General features: G+C 39.3%; 1 protein-coding gene across 1 annotated transcript in view; it reads right to left on the bottom strand.

Annotated features, from left to right (window-relative positions):
• The window catches only part of USH2A (Usher syndrome 2A (autosomal recessive, mild)), a 393,292-nt gene that overhangs the window by 28,050 nt on the left and 339,052 nt on the right, over nt 1–26,190 (bottom strand). The window contains exons 61-62 of the mRNA XM_014950535.1: nt 3,048–3,275; nt 160–1,676 (exon numbers count right to left, since the gene is read on the bottom strand). Of these exons, the coding sequence (XP_014806021.1) occupies nt 160–1,676; nt 3,048–3,275 (1,745 nt within the window). The remainder of the gene's footprint in view (nt 1–159; nt 1,677–3,047; nt 3,276–26,190) is intronic.

The raw sequence follows: 26,190 nt of genomic DNA, 5'->3' as shown, positions 1-26,190 counted from the left end.
TATAAATTTTAAAAACACCCTGGTTTTATTGTGTGCTTTTTTAAGAAAAAAAAACTCTATAGGTCTGACTATCTGTCTAAACAAGATGATTGAACTGTCTGCCAGCCTAATGAACCACCTTGTGGCATTTATTCAACAAACAAGGTCTTCCAGACTTACCTAGTGTAGGGTTGTAGCTCTGCAACAATATATGACCGTCTCAGAAAGGAATCATGAGATGCATCAAAGTCCACAGTTTTCCTTTCTGTTTCAGCGGGCTTGTGGATCGAGATTGTGTAATTTCTAATGTCACCGTTTACTTTGATAGGAGGATCCCAGGCCACCAAAATCTCCTTTGAGGACCATGCCTGCAACCTAGGAGGCAGCATCCCAGACGGAGCAGAGGGGTTGGTCTTTATCTGAGCTGATGGGCTGGTCACGCTCCCTTGACTGTTATTTGCAGTGACAGTGTAGCTGTACTCCATGCCTGGCATTAGGGTGAAATCAAGAAACCGAGTTTCCAGACCTGAGTAAACAAGCACACCATCCCTCCTTAGCTCGTAGCTCGTGATTTTACCATTGGGGTTAGCTGGAAGTTTCCATGTGATTTCAATCGACTCCGAGCCCATGACAAGCAGCCTGGGAGCTTCCATATTTAATGGTGGAGCCTCCATGGTCATCACCGACTGGGACACGCTAGCTGTGCAGCCCCCTGCAGTACAGGCAACCAACGCAAAATCATACTGAGTGTAAGGCTGAAGATTAGAAACCAACATTTGCAACCTTTTGCCAGGATGATACTCTTCATTGTTTAATTTCAATATGTACTTGGTGATATCTCCATTTTGTATCTGGGGAGGCGTCCAGGATGCATTAATTTGAGTGGCACTGACAGCCTGCAGAGATGGTGGATCCACCAAGGCAGGAGCTGCTTCTGGTGTCCGTATTGCAGCCGGTTCACTGGTAGAGCAGCCTCCCATCGTACAGGCAACTATGGCATAGCTGTACATTGAATAGGGCAGTAAGTCTTCATCCGTGTAGTTGAAAGTAGCAGCGTCGAAGCTGAAAGGATAGAGAACATCATTCTTCAGCAGCCTGTATGACTGAAGAATACCATTGGGCTGTGCCGGGGAGGCCCACGAGATGAGCACTTTACGGGGGTTAACTGACACCAAGGATAACCTGGGGGCAGCGAGACCTTTTGGGGCAGTTTGACTAGTCTTTGCCACTGTCCAGGAGCTGTCAGCGTAGCCTGCTGCATTCCAGGTGCGTATTTTATATTCATACCTAGTCCACGGCTGTAAACCTTTATCATTATACATGAATGTATTACTTCCAGTGTTATATTCTGTGAAAACAATTTTCTCGTCTTCTATTGTTGCTCTGTGCCCTGCAGCATTTTCCTTTGTGCATCTGTGAATAACTTCATAGCGGATTATTTTTCCATTTGGATTAATTGGCTGCAACCAGCTCAGTTCAACATTGGTAGCGTTGACTGCCTGGATCACAGGTGCCATCTGAGACACTGGGGGTGCTTCATCTGTCCGGACGGGCTGGGGTGAGGAACGAGTGCAGCCTGCAGCATTGCAAGCCTCCAGCACCAGGGTGTAGAGAGTGTACGGCTCAAGGCGCCTGAAGAGGAACTGGCGAGATAAACCACTGTACTCCAGGTTGTCATCGCTGAAAATATTGTAGGTCTGGGGAAAAGGAAGGAAGGAAGGAAGGGAGAAAAGGAGGAAGGAAAAGATGAAAGAAAAAAAGGCAGGCAGGCAGGCAGGCAGGAAGGAAAGAAAAGCAGGGAGGGAAGAAAAGGTAGGGAAGGAAGAAAGAACAGAAGCCAGGATAAAAGGAAAAAAGGGTAAGGACTATTAACCAATGATTCAGAAACTTACTTCTTTACCACTAACAATCACCACACAAACAGATCATTGATACAAAAGGAATGTTTTGATCCAGTTTTCATTATTTTTTTTTTTCATTTTGGATGCAGTAATAAATCACTTAGTGACAGTTTTCATTATATTTGTTTGTTATCAAGGTTCATTGCGAGGCTCTCAAGGACTAGTACAAAGCTTTCAGACTAACTCTAGAGAAAATCATTTAAGAAAAAAACCTCCAAATAAAACCCTCTAGTTGCAAACTTTGCAAGTAAAGATTTACACTCAAATGAAACCATTGAGCTAAAAGAAGTCCCAAATTTCAGAACAACCTTCTGTCAAACCCAAGTTTTCTAGAAACACATTTTGTTCACTGTAAATAAACAGTTACGGTCATGGGGTATCACAGGAATGCAAATACTCATTTGAATATAACCACAAGCAGAGAGCGCTCACAGAGTGCCTTGTGCTTACATAGGACTTCTGTCTTATTTTAAAGTATAATGCACTTGATTGAGCCCTTTTCAGCAAAAATGTTTTAATTTAATATTCAGCATTTCCCTTCTCTTTTTTGGTCAAGTGAAGTGTCAAGATGAAGCTTACCTTAATCACGCCATTGGGCTGGGAGGGCTCTGACCATTTCAGCAGCAGAGCCCGGCCATTTTCTTTCTTTTCCACAGTGAAGTTGCTCAGGCCACTGGGTGAAGCTTCCAACGTGCGCACAGATGTCCAGGGGCTTGAAACCTGCCCAGCATTGTTTACAGCTACAACATGAATATGATACGTTGTGAAAGGTTTCAATCCAAATAAATGAGCCTGATGCTTTGTTCCCTGAAGCAAGAATACAGATGTTTGAGTTAGTTAAAAAAGTAATCAGCATCTGTGGTTTATGTCACTTGGAAAATGAGGTCTCAGCTCTGGGTCGCTTCTGACCGCTTTGCAGAATACCCCATCTGGTCACCAGTATTTTTTTGATGGGTTTCCATAGCTGAACCTCCCAAAGAAACTCTCACTCTTTTAAAAAATAGCTCTCATGGAGAGAGACTGTCTCAATGGAGCTGACTCCTAGGAAGTCCTGCACAGTCCAAACCTCAGCTAGCAAACAACTTGCATTTTGTTCAGCATGTATTCAACCTTTGCTCCATGAGGATCGAGTGCCGTGGTCAAGTGAAGTGTCAAGATGAAGCTTACCTTAATCACGCCATTGGGCTGGGAGGGCTCTGACCATTTCAGCAGCAGAGCCCGGCCATTTTCTTTCTTTTCCACAGTGAAGTTGCTCAGGCCACTGGGTGAAGCTTCCAACGTGCGCACAGATGTCCAGGGGCTTGAAACCTGCCCAGCATTGTTTACAGCTACAACATGAATATGATACGTTGTGAAAGGTTTCAATCCAAATAAATGAGCCTGATGCTTTGTTCCCTGAAGCAAGAATACAGATGTTTGAGTTAGTTAAAAAAGTAATCAGCATCTGTGGTTTATGTCACTTGGAAAATGAGGTCTCAGCTCTGGGTCGCTTCTGACCGCTTTGCAGAATACCCCATCTGGTCACCAGTATTTTTTTGATGGGTTTCCATAGCTGAACCTCCCAAAGAAACTCTCACTCTTTTAAAAAATAGCTCTCATGGAGAGAGACTGTCTCAATGGAGCTGACTCCTAGGAAGTCCTGCACAGTCCAAACCTCAGCTAGCAAACAACTTGCATTTCGTTCAGCATGTACTCAACCTTTGCTCAGTGAGGATCGAGTGCCTGGTACTCTGAAGGATTCAAGCACATGTAAAACCCACAGTATACGAATGATGCCAGCCTCTACAGAATCCTTACACACCTTGTGTGCAGAAGTGACATTCAATATGCATGCTGTCATGTTCTACCTACTTAAGACCATTGTAATCTGGTTAGACAACAGTGTTTCCAAAAGCACAGTTTCATTTCCTGACTGAAAAAACCCAAACAAACCAGTTAAAAGTGAGAGGGATGGGTGGAAAAGAGAGAGAAGAAGGGAGGAAATGAGGGAGGGAATAAACTAATTTCTATGTTCCTGCTCTGTAAAGATGTCACTTGAGACATCTTCACAAGGTAAGACAACTGTGGGGTAACCCATTGCCTTATCTGTTTCTCCAGGTTGGAAGAAGCAGCTGTACTGCTGATGGGGACACAGTCAGGGGGCTAGATCCTCCCTGGAGCCAGACCCTCAGCTTGCACTGGTGGGAAGAGGCTAAGAAGAGCACAGCTGCCCATGAATCCCACTGGGCTCTACCAGGGCTGGAAGGCTGGTGCTGACCTGCCACCATGACAGACCACAGCCCAGCAGAGGGGCATCCAGGTGGATGCAGATCAAGGGACATCAGCCACAGCCAGAAGGGGCCACTGGCCTTGGGGCTCAGGGCTTTACCCAGCTGACCTCAAACAGCATCTGACACAGACCCGAAACAGCTCGGATAAGAGGCAAAGCGAACTTCAGCACAAATTCAGACCTGGGCAGGAGGGCGATACAGCTGTAGGATTATTCTGAATAGCCACGAAAGACGAGGTGGCTAACAAAGAACATTTCTTAGTAGGAGACTGTTCAGATTAGTCTCAACAGTGAAGCAAGGAGGAAAAGAGTTCTTCCACCGATGTATTTAATCTCATTTTTAGTTGTGCTTTTGCATTAATTTTATAGATCTCAAGAAGGGGGGTGCAGGAACTCAGTTTCCTTCATGTGGCAGAAACAGCTGAAGTCAATTTCCCTGTTTCAGTGAGTCATATTAAGTTGTTAAGTGCTAACGCTTCCAATTGTTTAATATTTAAACATTTGTTAAGCTATCAGACTCAGAAACAAATTTTAAAGAAATATTAATTTCTTTTTTTAAATATTAAAAGTTAGATCATAAATATTTAAATAGTTATTTCCTCACAACAATGAGTTAGTCTTTTAGATAAATATAGCACAGCATTTGAATGACCATTATGAATATTAAATCTGAAGATGCCACAAGTACAGATTATAAACATACTTTTCTGATAAATGATTCCTTTTTCTGTTAAACAGGGCAAACACTAGCAAGATTAATAATGCAAAAAAGTATAATTCTTTGTTAGGAATTCCCGGTCATCACTACCAAAAAAGCATAAGCTCAAATGCAAATAGCAATCACCTCGAACAGATTATATATAAAAAAGCTCTGGCTGCTCTGGGACATTTAGAGATATCTTTTGTCATAAGAAACATGGAAAGCATGTGGGCTATAAAGCAAAAACATATGTATATTGTCAATAGCAGCACCTGTTCAATTACAGTTTATTTCAGTATGGAGAATTTAGTTCAGCCCCTAGATGGCAATACTATCAAACACTTTTTGTAACATGAGTACTTAATGATTAACAACGTGCGTTCAGTCATCCAACATACTCAAGGCAGCCATTAAAAAAATAACAAAACTGATTTCATTATAGATTCTTTTAATAAACATTTATGGCTTAGATCCTTGAAAGTGGAAGCGTTCAAACTGCCATAGCCAAAAACCTATACAGGCAAATGCAAAATTATGAACTGCAGGTTAAAGAACAGAGCTCAAATTGAAGTTCATGCTTAGCATAAAAATCTGGCATCAGGAATTATGTTGGCACAAAACATGATTAAAATTAGCTTTACAATTGGATGTAGTCTGTATTAATAGTTTTTATGAGGACAGTTATCTATTAGATTTTCAAAACAGAACTTTTAAAAGCCTAAAATTTACATTCCATGGTTCGGGGGTGGGGATGGGAGGAAGGGAGCACACAACATTAAATTACTGCCTCTGAATCACTACACAGAGGCTCTTGGAAGGCACAAACACATTATTACAAACACCATACAAAAAGCAATGGCTCTGCTTTCTCATCAGCTGCATCATCAGTGTGGGCTTTTGTGACAACAAAGCTACAGAACACTGGATTTATTTTTTTAAACAGAAAACTGGTGTATTTTTCATCACCGTTTACCGTTTTCCCACTAAACCCCAAGATTTAATTATTTACAATCCTCACCACGCTTTGAAATGAAACAAGGATGGAGGGATTTCCTTGCCTGCAGTTCATCATGTTCTCTGGAGACTGCTAAACCATTCCTTCCAGGGATGACTTTTATCCCTGGCTCCTACAGATACTTCTTGAAGAGCAAATGGTTTACATGTATTTTTGTTTTGTTTGGTTTTGAAGTAAGCTCAAGGGACGTACTCCCAGAATACGGAGTCACATTTTCTCTCCTTGCACTGCTGCCATTGCCATTTCTGAATTTGCTCAGCTCAAAGGCTGATGCTGAAAAGAGGATGGATGGCAGTCTCAGTGATTCATTTTAATAATTACTTAATGTCCTCCCGTGACATTTTCAGCCTAGAAATACTGTCCTGTTGGAATGGTCAAATATAAATAGCAAAATACACCTTGCAAAGGATAACATTATAACCTTTGGCTTCAGCAGACGACAACACAGCCTTAAACAGGCACAGGATAAAAATCATTGCCTGGAATGTTCTCCCAGTCTTTGTCTGCAAAGCCATGAACTCATATATCCCATGTTTACACAGTGCTAACAGGCCAGATTTCATTCACCATTAAAAGCAAACCAACAAAATAAAATTTTAATATGCACATTAAGATGTTCGTACACTGACCGACCATGAAATCGGATGGACTACAAGCCCAAGCTCTCCTTTCTCCATTTCCTACTGCGAAGCATTCTCACTCAGTCATTAAGAATAATCCAACAAACATTTAAGTGTGTGCACTCTTAAATTCCTCCTATAAGGCCTGTCCTTTCAGTGTAAACACAGAAGAGAAACAGACACCAGAGCAAAGCTGTGTGGAGCCACCGTGACCTGATCCCCACCCTGCAGCCCAGACCCCAACCTTTGACATGGCCCTTGCTTTTGGCAGCCCCGTCCCCTTCCCTTGGGCAGCAGGGGCAGGACCACCACTGCCAGGGGCAGCACAGGAGGTGAACAGCAACCAACACCCTCCTCGGCTAATTCCACTCTGCTAACTGTAAATGAGGATAAAAGTTATTTAAAATAAAACCTTGTTTTAACACATTTTTCAAAACATAAAATGAGAGAACATGAATCATGAATAATGTATCCATCAAGATTTGCTTCAGATTGCCTTTTTTGTTTGTTTATTTTTTAATTCATGAGCACAGAAGTCACTTAAAGTCTGGAAACAAATTAGCATAGTCTTTCATGCTGTTCAAAGGCAGCGGCATCCATAATGCAAGGTGCCTGCCTTCCTCCCTACCTCTTGGTCCTCCTCCCGGGCACAGGCAAGGCTGCAAAGCCTTCAATGATCTGATGATTTTCTACTGCCTACTATGATTGCTTTTGACTACTCGAAGTGCCCTTAAGGTGGCAACAGGGTCAAGAGGTCTTTGTAGGTTGAAAATGATCAAAAATTAGCATTGATCTGTAGCTGTCAATAATACTCTGCACAGGGGAACTCCCTGCACAAATGTTTAAACTGCATACAGCTACACAACTTAGTCATCTTTGAATCTATCGATCTGATGAAGCAGCACTTTCCAGTGGTGTCACACTGGGCTTTTCCTTTTTATTCGAGGCAGGCCAGCTTACCCAGTTGCCCACATCTCAGGGCATGAGTTCAAAATGTGACACATACATCAGAAGACCTCTGAACCACTGAACAGCTGCCCAACAGGCAGCTTGAGTATCTGTCCCTTCTTCAGGGGTAGTCATCAAAACTCAGCAGGTCGTCACCAGGCATGTTAAGATTAGGCTCTGGTTTCTTCTCTCTCCTCATACAGTACTCCCTATTTGGCAGGTATTTTTGATATCTGATCAAAAAGGCAGCTCATTCTTTCTGTGAGTCTCTAACTAAACTCAGTGGCACCAGACACTACCACACTGCTCATGGCAGTAGTGGCACAGGGATCCAAACCCACAGACACGGATGTTGGGAAGGTAATTCAGTACGACATTCCCTTGTCTACAGAGAAAGAGATGCTGAACTCTCCCTGGACAAGGGAGGAGAAAGCTATGGTCTCCTGGCAGTCAGAATGTTAATCCAACTATTCTCCAACGCCAATTTTCAAATTCTCCACCAAGGAACTCAAACAGATTCCTCCACAAGAGACATAAGTGACGGGGAATGCCTGGGGTTTTACTCAGGTAAGATACACAGGTTATCCTCACCTTTGTAATTAACCTCTTATCCAGTTCCATATCTAATCCAGTTTCTTTGCCATTTTCTGCAAAGCACTGGGAACACATCCACCCTGATGCTGATGTTCACTCATTTCCAAGACAATTTCTTAGCCCTTGCCTTTACTCTAAAATTGCACCAAGTTCATGTTCATATGGAATCCCTTGTCCTTTGGGTTGCCTTCCCTCCCCTCTCAGGCTCATATGATGCACTTTGAGTTGTTTTCATTTGAAAAAATCTACTCTGTTCCTAAAGCCTTATACTCAAATTTACAAGGATATAACTTACAGATACACAAGTAATCTATAAGTCCCTTCCTGTAGCAGTGTGGACTGGAATATAAATTATTCCCATGGTAGTATTGACAAATCTCAAAGGTTAGGAAAACAGAATCTAAAGTGTTATTAATTTTTCCAGAAATTATCTTGCCTAGAAGTGACCAGAACTTCCATTTTTACCAGAAATTGTTGTTGCATTATTTATTTTCCTCCCAATTTGTCTAAAAACTAATTTAAGATTTTTTCATTAATTTTGGGGGGCAAATTTAACTCTTAAAATTTTACATTTTAAGAACTTTGCGTTTCATTTTAGAATTTTAAAATTGCCTTTCAACACATATTTTTCATCTTAAAGCATTATTATATTATTTGACATTACCCAACAGGCCTTCAATAGCAGTGACATATGTGATAACACTGGTGATAATTTTTATGGTATGTAATACCCCAAGTATTATGAAAGAAAAGTAAATAAAAATTTAAATAAAGTTTTTCACATTTGTAAAACCAGACATTTCCTTATTAAGCCTAAAATAATTTTGATACATTTTTGCCCTGGGAATATTCTGTCAAATTGTCTTTGCTTGGGATGAAAAGGCACTCTTCCTTTCCCAGGCTTTAGGTGGATCAATGCAGTCTTTTTTTCTACAGTGGCTAGGAAATGACATTCAGGAATTCATTATATTTCAGCTTGATTTTTATATAAGTAAATTTAGGAAAATTTATTTTAAAAAATAAATAGATTCAAGTTTCAAATTAAAGCATATAAAATGGATTCTATATTAAGATATAACCTTTAATTATATGATCATAAAATATTCTTTCCTTGAAATTCCTGGCAAACTTAATCCTTTTTTTTTTTTAACTTTAAGAATGTTCTTGTAATTTAAAAAAAAAAAAAATCAGCATCAGAGAACACTAGTCATTTACCCTCTGTGACTCCATGTTCCTGTCATTTCCTAACGGTACCATGCTAGTAGCTTTTTTTAACAACTCCCCCCAGATTTGCACCCCCTGTTTCACTCATTGCAATTCATTTTCCTCTGTTTTGGCAGAACACGTAAGGAACCGTGAATTGGATGTAGCTAGTGGAGTTGGTGCCTATTTTCACTGTAGACAGTTTTCTTTCCTGGCCCACCTGGGGACCTGCTGCAGTCTCACCAGGCATCTGAATCCCCAGCTTTGACTGGAAAGCAAAGCACCACAAAGATAACCGGGATGCATTGCACATTAGAATGAAACCAAGCACATGTAGCAAGCTGCATTCGGTCAGTGTGCCAGCCTTTAGGTAGCAGTACACTTTTAAACCACCAAAAATGTCTCATTTGCTGGTAAAAATCTTTAAAAAACCTCTTGGGCAAAGTCAGCACTTCAGTAGCCTTTTCCATGCTACTTCAGTAAAATCTTCTTCTCTTCTCATTATTTATTTAAAATTCATCAAACATCTCTGAGTACCACCTTCTCAAAAATGTATTTGCATCTGTATTTGTCTAATTTGTACTAAGAAATACTGAAATCCAAAAAGATATTTTTCTGCATGACTAAATAAATCAAATAAGCCAAAATATCAATGACATGACATTCCACTATAGACACCATCTAGAGTACGATGTCAACATGTTTTCCTAACATGAATATTTTATCTCTAACAACACTCACAAGACCTACTGTATAATAAACCATAATTTTGCACCGTCTGTCTTTTTTTTTCACTCTACTTTTTTTTTGCACTTTAAACCATGTTTATTATTCCTCATCATGAGAAAGTGATGGAGAAGGAAAGAAGCAGCTGCTTTTATCAACTAGATACCCGACAGGACTGTTTTCTGTTTTCCCCAAGCTTAGTTTTTGGTTGGTTCAAATCTGCCATCCTTACTTAACCTGAATGATACTTTTGCTTTCAATAAACATTCTGGATATGAAGAAGTAGACTAAGTTTCTCTTCAAAATAATATAGGCAGAATCTAAAGCAAAAATTTTAATACTATCTATTTGAGATACAATAAAGCATGAGATAAAATACTTAAACCCCACTGAAAAACAATTATATGTCACACTTGGTAAAATGCACAGATATTGTATGTTCTGGTCTCTAGCTGAGTGGGTGTTTTGCGGAGAGCTAATGGTAGTGAGAGAGGAGCTACCTCAGCAAAGACTTCATGGTATATGAAATCCAGCATCATATTAAAGCAATGTCAAATCCCATAGGATTGAGCCAGCAGGTCTTTGTGATGCTCCAAATTCACATGCTGCATAATCTGGAATCTGCATAAACTCATCAAGGCATTGCAGATCTTGCAATTTGTTAAGTCTGCCTTAGTCACAAGGGGATTGGGAGTGATCCTTCAGGAGTTTTATAATCTGGGATAGAAACATGTCTTCAGGGAAGGTAAAAAGTTAGGAAAGGCAAGCAGGCAAACTTGGGATGAGGTTTAGATGTCTACCTTACAACTAGTGCACGCATACAGCTGAACTCCAGGAATATGTTTAAAATAAGTACCACACATAGTGCACCTGCTAAGCAGCAGCTTTCCATCCACTATTCGTTAACATTTGGGAGCAGTGTTCCTCTCATGGATTTGTTCTATGTTGTCTGCAGGCATGGCAAAAGAAAGAAAAAGCAGTGTTGCTGTAAAACAGCAGCTAGAGCCTAAGGGCTCAAACCTGCAAATGGTGGGGGGTACATCCCATAATATGGAGCATTAGGGGGCTAATGTTATATTTTTCCTAATGCCATAAACCGTATTTTCCATTTGATACATTGGCTGATGGCCAGAACTAAGTCAGATGCTTTTGTCAGAACACACAAAATCTGGACTGCCACATCAGTGCAGTTGGTGTCTTTTTAGTCTCAAATCTTTTTTTTTTTTTTTTTTTTTTTTTTTTTTTTTTTTTTTTTTTTTTTTTTTTTTTTTTCTAGAAACGTCCAGAGTGACAGGTGTTTCCCAGAAGGGCTTCTGTAATTTTGAATCCATGCAATGAAACGGGATGGTTTTTTTAATCCATAAAAAGGGATAATTTATGTACCTGAACTTCTTAACTCAAGGTATTTTGTAGCAATCAGTTTTGCTTTGCTGTAGAAGGAACATGCCCTTGTCATTATTGAATGTGATAGTTTTTGGTTTCATTTGAGTTTTGTTTTTCAGGCGCGCACATTGCTCCTCTATGACATTTGTGATTACATATATCTGTACCATAAGCCATCTTCTTCATCTCCTTTCAAATTACATCATATATGATATTGTGAAGAAAAGTGGCTCTGAACACTGTAAAACTTCTCCCATCTGATCTTAAAATGACCTGGGGACAATATTGGAAGGTTTCTATTTTCTGTAAAATTTGAAAAAGACAGTTTGGCTGTATTTTTGGTGAATGGAATACCGAGAGGGGAAACTCCTTATTTTTCCCCTATAAAAGCAATTATTTTCAGTTTTTGCCATTGCACAGCTCGACAGTCATAACAGAGAAAAAGAAATGCAAAGGGAAAAAAAAGTTTGAAGAAAATCTTTAAAGAGACTTGTACAAGGACAATCTGAATCTTAACAGAGATTGCAGGTGAACTCCCATATCAGTTCCCTTGAAAATGCCACTGAATGTCAGTTGTGCTCCATAAAATTAGGACTTCGCAGTTATATAAGACTTTTCATCATAAGATCTCACATCATGTTACAAACATTAATTAATTAAGTCTCAGGATATCCCCGTGTTACTGTGTGCAGCTTCAGGAAACTATCATTATTGTTTTAGATCCCATTTTACACAGGTACAATAAATGTACAATAGATGTGCCATATTATTGTTAAATGCAAGCTTATTTTATTCCCTTTTCTCAGTCATTCTGAGTCCTTGTCTCTCTCATCCAACACATGCGAAAAAGAGCAGTTCTAACTGCTGCTAAGTAGAGGAAGATAACACAGCCTCAAGGCAATTCACAGCTTTAAATCCCTGCTTTCTGCCAACACAATGGAAAATAAAAGCAGCATTTTAAAGGAGACTAAAAGGTTTTTACTTCCTACTGTTTTACTCTTTTTTTTCTCTACCCTGTACTGAACAGTCCTATCTTTTCATTCAAACTTTGCCTGCTATGTATGTAATCACTTCTGAGAGATATTAAAAGGTAAGCATAAACAATTTACTTGGAGCAACATTATAAAGGCCAAAGTTTAGTCTGACCATGTGGCTGAACTTTAAATGTCACCTTTAAAATGAACTGGGTATTTTATAAAACGATGGGCCAAAAAGTATACAAACCTCTATCTCTTGAAAGCCTTTCCTTCAACAGGTATCTAATTTCTTCCCTTAATGATTTACACTTCCTACACGAACATACCTGCTCTCCAAACAGAGACAGGCTGAAAGCAAACGAAAGTGTGGAGGTAGCAGTTTGGGAAAGGTGCAGTCCAGTTATGGATTATGCCAATCCATGCCAGGATAAAGAGATTTGCTCCTCACCTTTTGGTACAGAGGAGTCACTCTTAGCAGAAGGCCAGAAGCACACAGGTCCAATTAATATTAAGTTATATATTGTTCTGTCACTTAACAGCTATGACTTGCCATATGAAGGCTCGGAATCAACTCCACACCCAGAAAAGGGTTAAAAAGTAGACAAGAAGAAAGAGTTGTTATAGAGTTTGGCAGAGCAATTGGAGCAAGAGAAGTTGCTTGCAGGTTTAAATGTCTTGAAACCAAGTGAACCCAGCAGATGTATAAAATTCCAGATTCTCCTAGGATCATATGGCTACAATTCCCTCTAGCTTAAGCCTCTTCAGATACACCATTAGGAAGAAACTCACCTTTAAACAGCAGATGAAGCTGTGTCTGCAGACTGCCCTTTCCCATTTTCCATCCTGTCAGATCAACACTAAATTCATACACATACACAGAAAAGTAGACAGCTGAATCTGCTGCAGTGTGAGCAGGAAAAGCAGCTTGCTAGCTTCACTTTTAAACATTAATGCATAAATAAAACAGAATCTTTTATCATGTTTTTTCATGTGTTTACATATTCATTAGTGGCTTGGGCTTCTCAGTGCAACGAAAGGTCCTGCCAAAAAAGAAGAAAGTCTGAACTGCTTGTGACTTGCACCAGCAAGATACAGTAGTTAGGGAAGAGATGGAAGATATAAATACTGAAATACTACTTGAAAACTGAAGCTCAACAATTTCAGTTTGGATTCTGCATTTTCCTTGAATATTTAAGTTATTTGGGAATTAAAATAGACCACCAAGCCAGCGGGTATATATTTAAACTTAGTACAAACCAAATTGTGCTGATTTCAGAATTCAAAACATCTTCACAGTACATTATTGACTCCAGCATATTAACTTGTAAATCCACTAGTTTCACTGTCTCGTCTATTGATTAGCTGCATGTATGCGTGTTATAAATGAGTAATCCAAAAAGAGATTACCACAATTTAGTCATTTTAGGCCAGACTTGTAAATGTATTCAAGTGCTGGAAGATGAAGGTAGGCACTATGGGAAATAGTCAGAACTTCTACATTCTGATGCAAAACTTGTGTACTACTGTCTCCTCAGTTACCCTCCATGCACGTGCAGAGGAAGGCAGGTTCCTCTAAAGGGAAAGTCAGATGTTTACGTTTAACTTCTGTTTTGAATAGCCCATCAGAGAAGCCTCACTCTTTCCAGACAGATCAGACTAGCCTATGTTGGCCATCTAAATAGAATTCAGAGTTGTGACTTTTGCTTAAATTAAGACTTAAATTAAGAGCTAAGAAGCCAGTGACAGCATTTTCAATCAGCATACAGCAACAGATCATATAGATGAGCTCTTTCTTTTTTCTTAAGGTGAAACAGAAAACTACTGATAGCCTCTGAAGTTAAACTGCAGCTATTTCAGAACACTTCAAAATCAAGCTTCTGTTTATCTTTTCAAAGACCCTAGATCAGGGTCTTGATGAGTAGAACAAAACTAAATGGTGTGTGTAGATGGCTTTCAACCACATCAAAGATTGGTTTAGCTAGTCCAAAATATTGAACCAAACATCCCTGACTCCTGGTTTCCATGCATAGGTCAACGTGTTGGCAGTAATTTTCAGTGTGAGATGATGTTACTTAAGTCAGTGTGGTTTAAAATTTCCATTAACACCCTCAAACCAAGTATCATTACAGGAGTTTGTTAAAAAAGCAACTAAGAGTGTTGGGATGCTTCTATGCAAGATGAGAAAGACTAAAAAGATGCTAAAGAGCTGTTGCAACTTTTTTCTCAGAAATGTCCAATTTTAAATCCACATGTTCTCAGTTCCATTTGTCCTCAAAGGGGGCACTGTATTTGATATCACAACAACTACAGCTCAAACTATCATGTTACCTGGTGGAAAAGGTGATGCTTGCTTCTCGTTTGCTCTCAAGGTCTCTACTCAGTCTTTTTAGGCCAGGTCTTTCCAGTAACATTAAGCACAGCACTTAAATATATCACTGTCTTAAGCTGCAACTATAGCATAAATCTCATGATCTATTGGTACATCATGGGTCTAGCATTTCTAGCATAGACTAGCAATAGAGAAAATCTAAATTATCATCTGTCTTGAATCCCTGAAGAGAAAACAATAAAAAATAATTTTATGATACCATAATAACAAGAATAATACTTCACTTCATCTGGGAAAAGATGTCTTCTAGACTTCTCATTAATTCTTTTTTAAAGCCTGTTGAAATATAAGAGATCTGCAAAGTTTCATTCATTTAGTTTGTGCAGACTTAAGTTTTCTTTATAGCAAAAAACCAGAAAATTTATCACTGCAAGCAGTCCACTTCCCTCACTCTCCTGCTATATTAAATCTGCATTTGCAATTCCGATTTTGTGGGACCATTGTAAAATTTGTGTGTTTTTGCAGCCACTACAGTAGCATTCCCACACTGCCTGGAGGATTTGGGTCAGGTTAGGAACTTTCCTCTGGATGGGAAAAAAGAATTGGTGCATTCAAATCTTCAGGAAATGGACTTGGAAAATATTTGGAGCAAAATTCAGAAGCACAATACACAGCCTCCAGTAACAGAAGACTTTTAAAGGACAGAACCTGACTGAAGCAGAGTCCTGCCTGTTGTAAAGACAAAGGGACCCACAGAATATCTGGAAATAGAAACAAGTTCCTAACAAAAAATCTGGAAAAGACAAAAGTTATTTTTCACTAGACCCTCAGGATGGAAATTAATTACTGCTGCCTATATCACTCATCATAGTCTCTAAATTTGCTCTTAGTAAGGAAGGCTTATGAAGGGAAAGGAAGGAAGAAACAATTTCCACAATTTTGGTAAATAAGCCTGCAATTGCCAGAGGTGCAACAGATGATGTTTGATGCCCTAAAGGCTGTAATGTGGCACCTGCTAAAAAGGTGAGAAAAAATTCTCTGAATCTGTGGCAGGGGTTCTTCCAGCAAGCCCTCCACTTCATGGGTAGAAACATTCTTTCCAAACTCATAGTTTTTCTTGGCACTCATAAAGCCGTTAAATGAACATATCCATTCCAAATCTTCCAGCCTGTCAGATGCTAGTGGAGGGACATCTGTACCAATCTCTCTCTTTCTTTAAAGACTGGAGAGATTTTATTTCATGGATGCTAAAGAAACAGACTTGAAAATACAATACAGTTTTAACAGTTAAAGAATAAAATCCATCCTTACTGGTGGAGCACAATACAGTTAGATGTTCCCAGATCCCATTTGCCATGCATTTCTGTAACTTTGGTGAGATAAAAAGTTCAAGGAGCTGAGGGAGATACTCATACTTTGTTATAGGATAAACTCATAAATTAGACTTTGTTTCATCCTAAAACAGATTACACATCTGAAACTACCCCCACACATTGTACATATGAAGTTTTCAGACTACAATCCTCACAAGAGTTCACTATTTTCTGCTTTTGGTTTCTTTGGCAAAAACCAACTAACCATGAGTTAGTTACATTTTGGTGCCTTCATTTGTGATCGCACTGGTACCGAGGAGCACGAAGGACGGGTATAAAGACTGTTTTGAACTTTATTGAATCTGATTACCTGTCTGGTTTGGGCTCAATTTAAATTTGTCAAGAGCAAAAGTCCCCTGTCATCTTTTCCCTGTTCCACACACAAATGAGATCTTCACACGATTCAGAAACTATACCAGGTTTGAAGACAAATGCATGAGCTGCCTGTCAGCTCATTCACCAACCTGCCAACCCAGCCAGATAACTCACAATCTCCCTTCTTCCATTCATCTCTTTGACATCCCCCAGTTGTATTTTCAGCATGGTCAAAACACATTTCAACCAGCATGAAGATCCAGCAAAACTAGGCACCCTTGCAAGGGTGTGGAAGTTTCTGCCTTCAAAGGCGCATGGGCAGGGGAAGCAGCAGCTCCACCTGCTCAGCAGACCCAGAGCCATGCGGTCCAAGGGAGGGAGGGGTGGCAGAGGTGGGGCATAGGTCCCCTCGTTTTCCCCCTTGGAAGCAGCCACTTCCACAAAACTGGTACAGACCACTCCAAGTACACCTCTTCCCTGATGTGCACACCGATGTACGCTCAGTCAGCCAGATCCCAAGCTGGTAATGTGGCTGTGACAGGCTATTTTACCAAAAGGTCTGGCGTATATGAACTATTAAATTCTGCACATTTTAAAGTTCAAGTGGTCAAACTCAATATTCCAAGTAGCATTTATAATAAACGTACATGATTTGTTCTCTTTCTATGGCCATCAGATTTTTCCCTTTACTAACTTAATAGTTGGATGAGTGCTTTTGATATGAAATCTCATTGGCTAATTATTCACTTTATTTACAATTTGATTTCCACATTGTATGATGAAGCACCAGAATCTCTCTAATGTATCTGCTGACTGGATAACTACTTTCATATTTTCTTTAATAACAAATAAATTACAGTTATTTTTAATAAAAATTAATTTAGGATTGCTAACTCTGTTAGTAAAATTCACAGAGCTTTTGAGCTTTGAAACCATTTTAAAGCTCTACAATTCTCCAAACAGTCTGAACACCACCAGAAAGTTCCATTATGATCCACAAGAATAAAAACAATGCTTCAGTTTGAAAAGAGAGTCCCATTTTTGACTCCTTTTTCATACCCAGTTAACTTTATATACAGTCAGAGTATAATGTGATAGTAAATTTATACCACTCCATTGTCACCTGTTCAAAACGCACTGGAATATTCAGTATTTTTTTTCCTGTTTTTAAATCTTCATCAGAGTAACTGGAATAAATAAGCAGCCACGTTTTCCCATACTGGAAAAGTTCCAGAAGGGAAAGGGCTCTTGACATTACAGAGCTAAAGGAGTTTTCAAGACACTTTCTATTTCCATACTCGTTCTTTTGTATGCTAGGTTGCCTGCCATTATGTTTATGTAATTCTGACAGTGTTCTTAATGACACACTAACAGATTGTAAAACACGCTGCTGGCATTTACTTGTTTTTTATATTTTTAAAACAATGTCCTTCATGTAACAGTAGTTAAGCGCGGCAGAAGGACATCATTAGAGCCATGGTTAAACTGTAATTTACACCATTAGGAAGGCAGGAGCAATTTTTATTGCCTGGCAATTTTCTTGCTGAAATATTTGGACCATATGGCTCAATTTGTGTAATAACCTTAATTTCAGCACCCTTCAGGTCTGCCTCCATCTCCTACGGAATGGTAAAATGCGGTTTAGCAGAAAAGGCAACTGTCTATACTTAGAGAGTTGAGATTAATAACATGTCACGTCCTGTTTTTGGTGAAGGAATTCGAACAGCAGCCAGATGGTATCTCTACAAATAACTGTCAGGGGTCTTGATCTAATCAATACAATGTATTAATACATCTCCCTTCGCTGCTTCTCGAGGGGCTAGCGTGCAACATCTGGAAAGATTGGGGGGACCGCCAAGTAGAAAGCTGATCCTTTTCAGAATCAAACTGAGCCCAATTAATTTTTCATGTATACTTGATAACTGTTTCATAATGAGCTATGCGTCTTGACGGAGTTAGGGTTGGCGGCATGAGCGGCTTGTGCTTCCTATCCCCATTCAGTCCACTTACAGAAACCAACCCATTAATCAAACTATCTGGCATAAAACTGAAATCTCAGCTCAGCAAGAGATCAATAACCATCCTTAAAAAGAAAAAGAAAAAAAAAAAAAGCAACAACAAAGACCCCACCACAGAACAAGGCTTTAGTGGGCAAAAGTATCCAGGCATGACATTAGTAATTACTTTAACAAAACCCAAAACTCAGAACCATACTCACCTGACAGGCACCTATAACAAAGAATTTAATATTAGCTTCCTGTCAAAAAGTAACATTTAAGTCCATTAAAAATACAGTGCCATTCTGCTTTCTAGATACAGAGGCCATCTGGCCCCTATTCACCATAATTGCTATTATAGTCTCAAAAATAATATTTATATAGTGCTGCAAATTAACAGACAGACACCCATTCCCACTCCCAAAGAGCGTTTTGTTGATAAACTCATGTTTTAGCAGTGTGCAGGAATTAGGGTCTCGCCCCCTAAAAAAAGTGTGGCAAGAGTCTACATGCATTCCAGTGCTTTTTGTGAAGTGTGAAAGGAGAAGAGAGAGAGGTCACTTGGCAGGCAGAAAATGGGAAACTGCAACAAGCATAGGCGAGATGAGCTTGAATGAGGCTGTGAAGCTGAGTGATGGGAATGGATTCAAAAGGGAGCAGTAAAGAGAAAGGACAGGAGGTCAGCTGAGAATACTAAACTTATCTTGTGTAGGACACCCCACGGCTGTTTGATGAAAATGACTTTGGTGACTGTAGACCTGGATTAGATTCAAATGGAGTCCCCAGTGATACGAGGCTCTATGTTATATTACCAATTCCCATGAGTCATATGGTTTGCTCTTGCTTTTTTAAAAAGAGGTAGGATTCTCTGTTTATTAGAATTCCCCATAAGTATAAGCATATGATATAATCCTTCTCAGCCAGTTTGAATAAATGACCTTATCTCCGGAGGGGAGTGGGGCAGGGGGATAAGTTGGGGGGTGGAAAGTGGACTTACAAATTATTAGCTGAAGAATTCCTGTATCTGTAGCTTTTGGGCACGACCCTAGGGGTTTTGGGAAGCTTCCCTTTGACTTTATCAACAAACAGCATCATCTTGGTGTTGCCTGGTACATCCACTTAAGAACGTTGGTTAAATATGAATTAAAATCTAGTCAAATCCAATTAAGCATTTTTAAACAGATATCTAATGTGAAAAACAGCTGTACATATTACCCAACAAATTTCTGCCTCCTCCTTCGCCATTTTTAATTTCTACTTATATATGAAAAAGCATCTGTAGCTTACCAGAACCTTGTTTTTAAAGCAGATTTAGTGCAGTCACACACAACCAGGCAAGAAGGGAAGAGTACCCCTCATATCTTCCTATCAAATTCTACCTTCACCTTAATAAGGTGAAGGTTTGTGGGGGTTTATGTTTTGTTTATTTAGTTTTTACATATTAGAAAACATCCTGTCAACGGTGTTTTTCTACAGTGCCTGATTAGGTTAATCTTATTCTCACAACTGAAATGCAAGACTTACAGAAAACCATAAGTATAAAGCATATATAAAAACATATATAGAGAAACAGCATATGGACCATTTATACTATCTCGTTTTAGGCATCTGTCTTTAGGCTTTGTCATGTGGCCACTTATTCTCTTATGACTGCAGGTGCACACACTTCCAGACTGCTGCCCACCACCGTCTTTCCGACAGAGGGTACCATCTTTTACATCTGTCAACCTGCATAATCCCCTCATGTGGGTTAGGAAAGACCAGCTGATTAATCAGCTTCAGTCAACCACCTTCTTTTGACTGACACAGCAGTAGGGGCACACAAGTGCACTAGAGGAAAGCAGTCTCACATGAACAGTTGCAGCCCAAGGATGGTAAATGTCCATGCCTTAGACGTTCTGGAGGTTTCATAGTTTATAGAGAATATTCATGCTCCTAAGTTAGATGCCTGAAGTCAGACATTGTAAATATCCCTCAAAAGACCTAATTCTACATGTGTTGCGCTCATGAAAAAAGACCTATGGAATGGATGAAAACTGGATCTCGCACAAGGAGAAACTCAAGGATTAAATACACCAGATATTTCCAAACAGGTAACTAATTTATTTGTAGAAAAAAATTACCTATTGATCCAGGCACTCTGGTCTAGTCAATCTAGAGTGTGCGAATAGGCATGGTCAGACATAACCCTATCAATGTTTCTACTTCTGGTCCAAAAATTTATTGAAGGGCAAAGGTATGTTAACTTCATGTTGCACACTGAATTGGGGAGAAAATATTCAAGAAAAAATGCAATGAAAGAAACTCCTTTCCTGTAACCTTCACTATTCAAATCACCAGTAGCCTGACAACATATTAAGACCTCACAGGCACCAAATAAACCTTTCCCTGCTGCCCCACATCCTAACTCAAAAGGATTCTTTCATTCTTGGCAGATTTCCAGCAGGGTCTAAAGCGACGTTTCTGTGGCTGCCTAAAGCATCCATGAGATACTGAAGTGGCCATGGTTACAGCAAGGCTGGTACAAACAGAAGAGCTGAAGCCTCTCTCTATCTCTCTAACCGTTCTCATCCAGTTCTAGTACCACAGTACTTCAAAATCATCAAAGTTGTGCAACAACCCATTTCATCCTTTCTGCTCTAATTAGGCGATTCTACATGTCTGTCTTGATAGGTGGGGCTTACTGAAGCACTTAATCAGTTTCTGGAGGGGTATTGTAGTGCCAATCCAAATGCTTATTTAAACAGAGTTGTAGTGCCAAATCCAGCATATTCTGCAGCAGCATGGAAACAACAGAGTCTGTGAGACACAGATTGCCTCACACAGGTTTTTGGTTTTTTTTTAGAAGCCTTCAATGTGAAGGAGCACTTGTCCTGCATTCATCCTGTGTAAGCTTAACAGGTCTAGAGATTAAAACATGGGAAGCATTTTATATTATTGGGCTTTCCTGGCAAATAAAACAATTACAGCAATTCCAGTACAAGCTCTTCCTGAAACTGTGCTAACGAGGCTTTGAATCTTAAAAACTGCGTTTAAATCAAATGATTCATTTGCAAACCCATCACATACAGCACACACATAGTAGGTGTGGGTCATTTCATTGGAATTAAAAAGCAAATGTCTCTATACATGAGAGGTCACCAGTTGTTGTAAGTTAAAATCTTTTCACTGTTAGGCATAATTAAAATACTCTAACAGTGGTTTCAGTAATTTAAACATTGCAGTATTGTTGTAATATTTTTCTAGGCTTCAAGAGTTCACAATTGTTTGGTCCAATCAAATCTGGGAACACTGGTGAAGTTATCACCCATCAAGGTAATTACTTTCAAGTTGAAATAATTACTCCATCAATGTTAATGGTCTTTCAACTTCAATAAAGCACTCACCTGCCGATAATCACAGCTAACCTCTTGCTCTCATGCAATTCCCTCTCTATTTAGCAGGTTATATTACAGCCGTTAGAGTGGTCACTTGTCCTGAACAGCTGCTGAATTTCACTTTGATCGGCTGTGAACCATAAAAAAATTAGTCATCTGTGTATGATTTCCCCCTAACCCATAAGCCCTTGCAGAGCTAAGGATACGATCTTTTGGCTGTATTAGGGCACTGCTGAGCAGCCATCTTGTTTCTGGTTGTGGATACTTTCCACTCAGTAACAGCAGCACAGTAGCCTAATTAACTTTTGCCCTCCACTGCCGTTTACAGCTTTCATTCTTGCTAAGTAGCACATCTTCTCAATTTATGGTGTTTGGAGGGATTCCTCCATTTACTATCATCTTGTTTTTTTAGAGTGCAGTCCATTTCCCAGGCATCTGAAAAAGGCACGTGTAAAAAAAGTTTCACCAGTCCCTCTCTTTGGCATATTTTTTTCTTATTTTTGTGGCTACGATCTTCATTCTTTCTTCTATAAGGAAGTGGTCACGTACAGTCCTGCATGTTGGACTACTGAATAATGTTATGTATGAGGAAGTTAATAACTATGTAGTATCTCATTTCTAAAGCTGCCAAATGTTCAGTGGTCTATATGAAGGAACACAAATGAAGGATCCCATATGGATCTATTAAGTATTTCTGAATATGATGAATAGAAAGGAACTAATTCTGGATTCAAGATTCCAGGCATCTGTAAATCCTGCATGGGAGGTATATGTATATGGTAGTACTGGCCACTTAAAGATTAGTTCTGATGTATTTTATATATAGTTTTTCAGCAAGTAAGCTTTATTTATTATTTTTACTCTGGTTACATATTTGATATGCAAATTACTGTCTGGTTATAAGAACATAATCATTCAAGCCAAAGCCCCATCCTCCTACCAAAGACTCTATTATTATTTCTATTCTGCAATATGTCTACAGATTTCCCTACCACAGACGAAGCATCTGCCAAGAGGAACTTGGCCGGTGTAGTTATATACCATCTCCCCAAATAATGTAAGATAAGCCAACATGTGTTCTCAACTGCTAGCATAGCTACATCCAAACCAGAAGCTTTGCTGGTGAGCGACACTCAGAGATGTGTTAATTTTTCACACTCCAAGCTGACATAGCTATGCAAAAAAAAGCCTTGTAGGATAAATTTAGCCTGAGAGCCCCATACTGCAAAACACATTGTGAGTAGACCTGTGCTTCTAGGTAGGCACAGGTGTAGGATTTTCCAGGAATAAGGCCTAGAATGCTTACAGCTATCTCTTGCATCCTGTAACTATCACATTTTACTTTTAGTTACAATCTGCTGAGGTGGATTTGACACACCAGGGCCTTGATTTTGCATAATAATAATGGGAGTCACTGCCCACATCAGGCAGAATTTTTCTTTACAGCCCTCATCTCTGGATGCTTTTTCCTCTCCAAGCACATTCTAACAGGTACATATTCTTACATTTTTTACTCATCTTGGCTTTGAATTCTCCTGCTCATGATAAACAACCAAATACTTGATATAACTATCATGGGAGAAACAGCATGACACACCCAAAAAACACCTACGAAGAAAAAGTCCAAACTTACCCACAGTTTTACCTTACAGCAACGTTTGGTATACAACAGCTAAAGAGCTGTGATGATTTGATGCCATGTGGCAGGTACTGGCTTTATAATGAAATCAGTTCTGGGTTCTGTGTTCACAAGATTAAGCCCTAAGTTCACAAAAGTGAGAAGCTCGCTTTGACAATCTAGTCACTTCATGCAGATTTCTGTAAATGAGAATTTACTGTCAATCCATTCCTCTATAAACACATCTGTCTCATGTTAATGCTGTCAGTAAGACACTAAATATCTTTCTTGCTTTAGAGGGTTAAGACGAACTGGGAAGACATTGCAGGAGACACTTGTACTGCTGTAACCAGTCTTGACTTGACTTTGTTCTGCAAATAAACCAGCATGTCAGTTTAACTTGCTGTCACCTAACATCTGTCACTACACTGCTGGCCAAACAAGCTAGGGAAATGGGTGACACTGCTTTTCAACTGCGAAGCATCAAAATGGCTCACATGTATTCACTTGCTTCTAATGGTGCACGGATATCCTCCTTTTGTTTGACTGACAGCAGCTTTTGCCCTCAGAACCGAGTTCTCATTTTTATCTCCATAGGCAGTGTAAAATTTCAAGAGGTCAGTGATAACCTTACCTTTACAGCCATACCTTTGACACATTAATTCAGATACAGATTAATGCACCTTAACTGTGGGAAGAATAGCTGCATTTGGGGAAGGTAGAGTGGTTAAGTCTGTCAAATGGTTTGAAAACCCAGAAGATGTTTCTCATTTTGATCTGGAAATGGATGGAAACGAAGCTGTCAAATTAGAGCAGTCTGAAGGGATATTAGTGAGAGCTTAATTTGTATTTTGCAGCATCACAAGAACTGTATTTCTACTCTAGGTTTTGGTCAAGCTTTATGTCCTGTGGCAGGCAACCAGGGAGCAACCGACAAGCGCATGGGTGGGATGGGCTACTGTGATTCCGGCACTGCTTTTTTTCTGGAATAATCTGATGGGATAAGAATGGAGTCCAACAGATTAAATAAAGGACCAAACTCATTGCTCGCTTAATACTTTAAGTCTTGCTTGTAACATGGAAGCTTGTGTGAGAGAATGACTAATGGTGTATCCCACGAGGGAGCTCCAACAGAGATGCTTTAGGAGATTAAATGATTTAGCCTAGTACCCCTGAAAGCTATATTTTAAAGGGGCAGAAGTTTAATCACTGGAATGCTGGTTCCTTCAATAAAATTACATTTTAATTAAAGTGTCTCATTCACAAAGCTGCAGTTAAGGGTATATCAGCAATTTCATGATAAAATTCCATTTTTAAAGGGGTTATAACTTTGAAAGTTGGTGTCCAGATTTTTGCCTGCTAGGATAATTGACCTGACCTCCTGACGATGTCTTTGATAACAGGACTCTGTGCTTTTTATGTCAATAACTTTGACTCAAAGCTTTAGCCATCTTGCTATATTCAAAAGAGGTAGGATTCAGATCTCATCTCCTTGGTATAAATCAGCAACAACTCTACTGAGTTAATGCAGTTCCAACAGCTTAAAGTGAGTGCAACTGATGGAAGAGCTGTGCAGAAAGACTGATCTCAAAAGAGTGGTATAATATTTAAATATAAAGAAGGGTGGCAAAAATAATTGATAAGTGTTCATGACAAAGGGCAGTAGAAAAAACACGCAAGTCAGCTTTGCTGTAATGCCGGTAGAGCAGCTATACATATGCTGCCAGAATGTCATTTTGATTCAGGATAGTGTTTGGGGAAAATAAAGGATTTTGGAGCCAGGAAAATACTAATTCAGTAAATAATAGCTTGTTAATTTAAAAAGCTTTTAACTGATGCTGTTAAAGAAACGCACTGTGGCAACATTATTTAAAAGGCCATTTTGGTAGCTTTTATTACCCACAATATAACCATCTTGGACCTTTTCTGTTGTTGTTGGCATGCTTAGAAGACTTTGCAATGCATGACCGGCCAGGTCAATTCTGATGCTCAGCAACACATTGCACACTGCTGAAGCAGAGTATTAGGAGAAGCCCTGTCATTTCACTGGTTTTAAAATCTTAGGTGTCCCATCACAACTATGATTGTGATTATTTTTTAAAACAAGTTAAGGGAGCTAAGTACCAAAATCCTACTGAAGTTCAATAACTCTAAAATCCCAATATGCTTTTTCAAACCTAACATACCGTACAATGTGAATGCAACTATTTCAGAAACCAAAAGTATTTATTCCTATCATTCAGTTCAGGACCTGTTTTCTTTTTCAGAAAAAGCTGTATTACAAACTTAATCCATTTAGGCTTCCAGGAAGCTAAACACAAAACTGCTTTGGAACCATATGATCAAGAGTATGTAAGACTACTGAGCTGGAAACTTCTCCCACCTCGCTGTGTTGAGACTTGATTAAGGGAGTTACGTAAAGGTTACTATTGGGTATTACAGAGAATGCTCTTTAGGATACTACTTGAATGTCAGACAGATACTTTGTAATTGATGTAATTAAGAATTTAGGGGATTCCTGGTGTTAATCAATACAAATATGGCCTATGAATATAATTTAGGGAAAATTCTAGGTTTATGAAATTGAGGTGGCACTGCTGAGGAAACCCAATCTTATTACAACCTCCTTAAACAGTTTCTAAGAGTTATTTTCAGTAGACAGCCCAGCAGAGCAGATATCCTGATATACAGCAGTTCAGTTCAACCATCTATAAGCTGTCTTTCTACAGAAAGACTAGAATGTAATTTATAATTGGGAGGAGAAGTGGTAATTGCACAAACCATAACCGCTTCTGGCACTGATTTACATAACGTTGATAGTTCACAAAACAACCTGCCCTTTCCTGCATCTATCCCTCCACATACT

Source organism: Calidris pugnax, unplaced genomic scaffold (assembly GCF_001431845.1).
Source record: "Calidris pugnax isolate Ruff unplaced genomic scaffold, ASM143184v1 scaffold24, whole genome shotgun sequence".
NCBI classification, from domain to species: Eukaryota; Metazoa; Chordata; class Aves; order Charadriiformes; family Scolopacidae; genus Calidris; species Calidris pugnax.
Note: the sequence above shows the minus strand (reverse complement) of the source record. Positions and strands in the feature narration are given on the sequence as shown.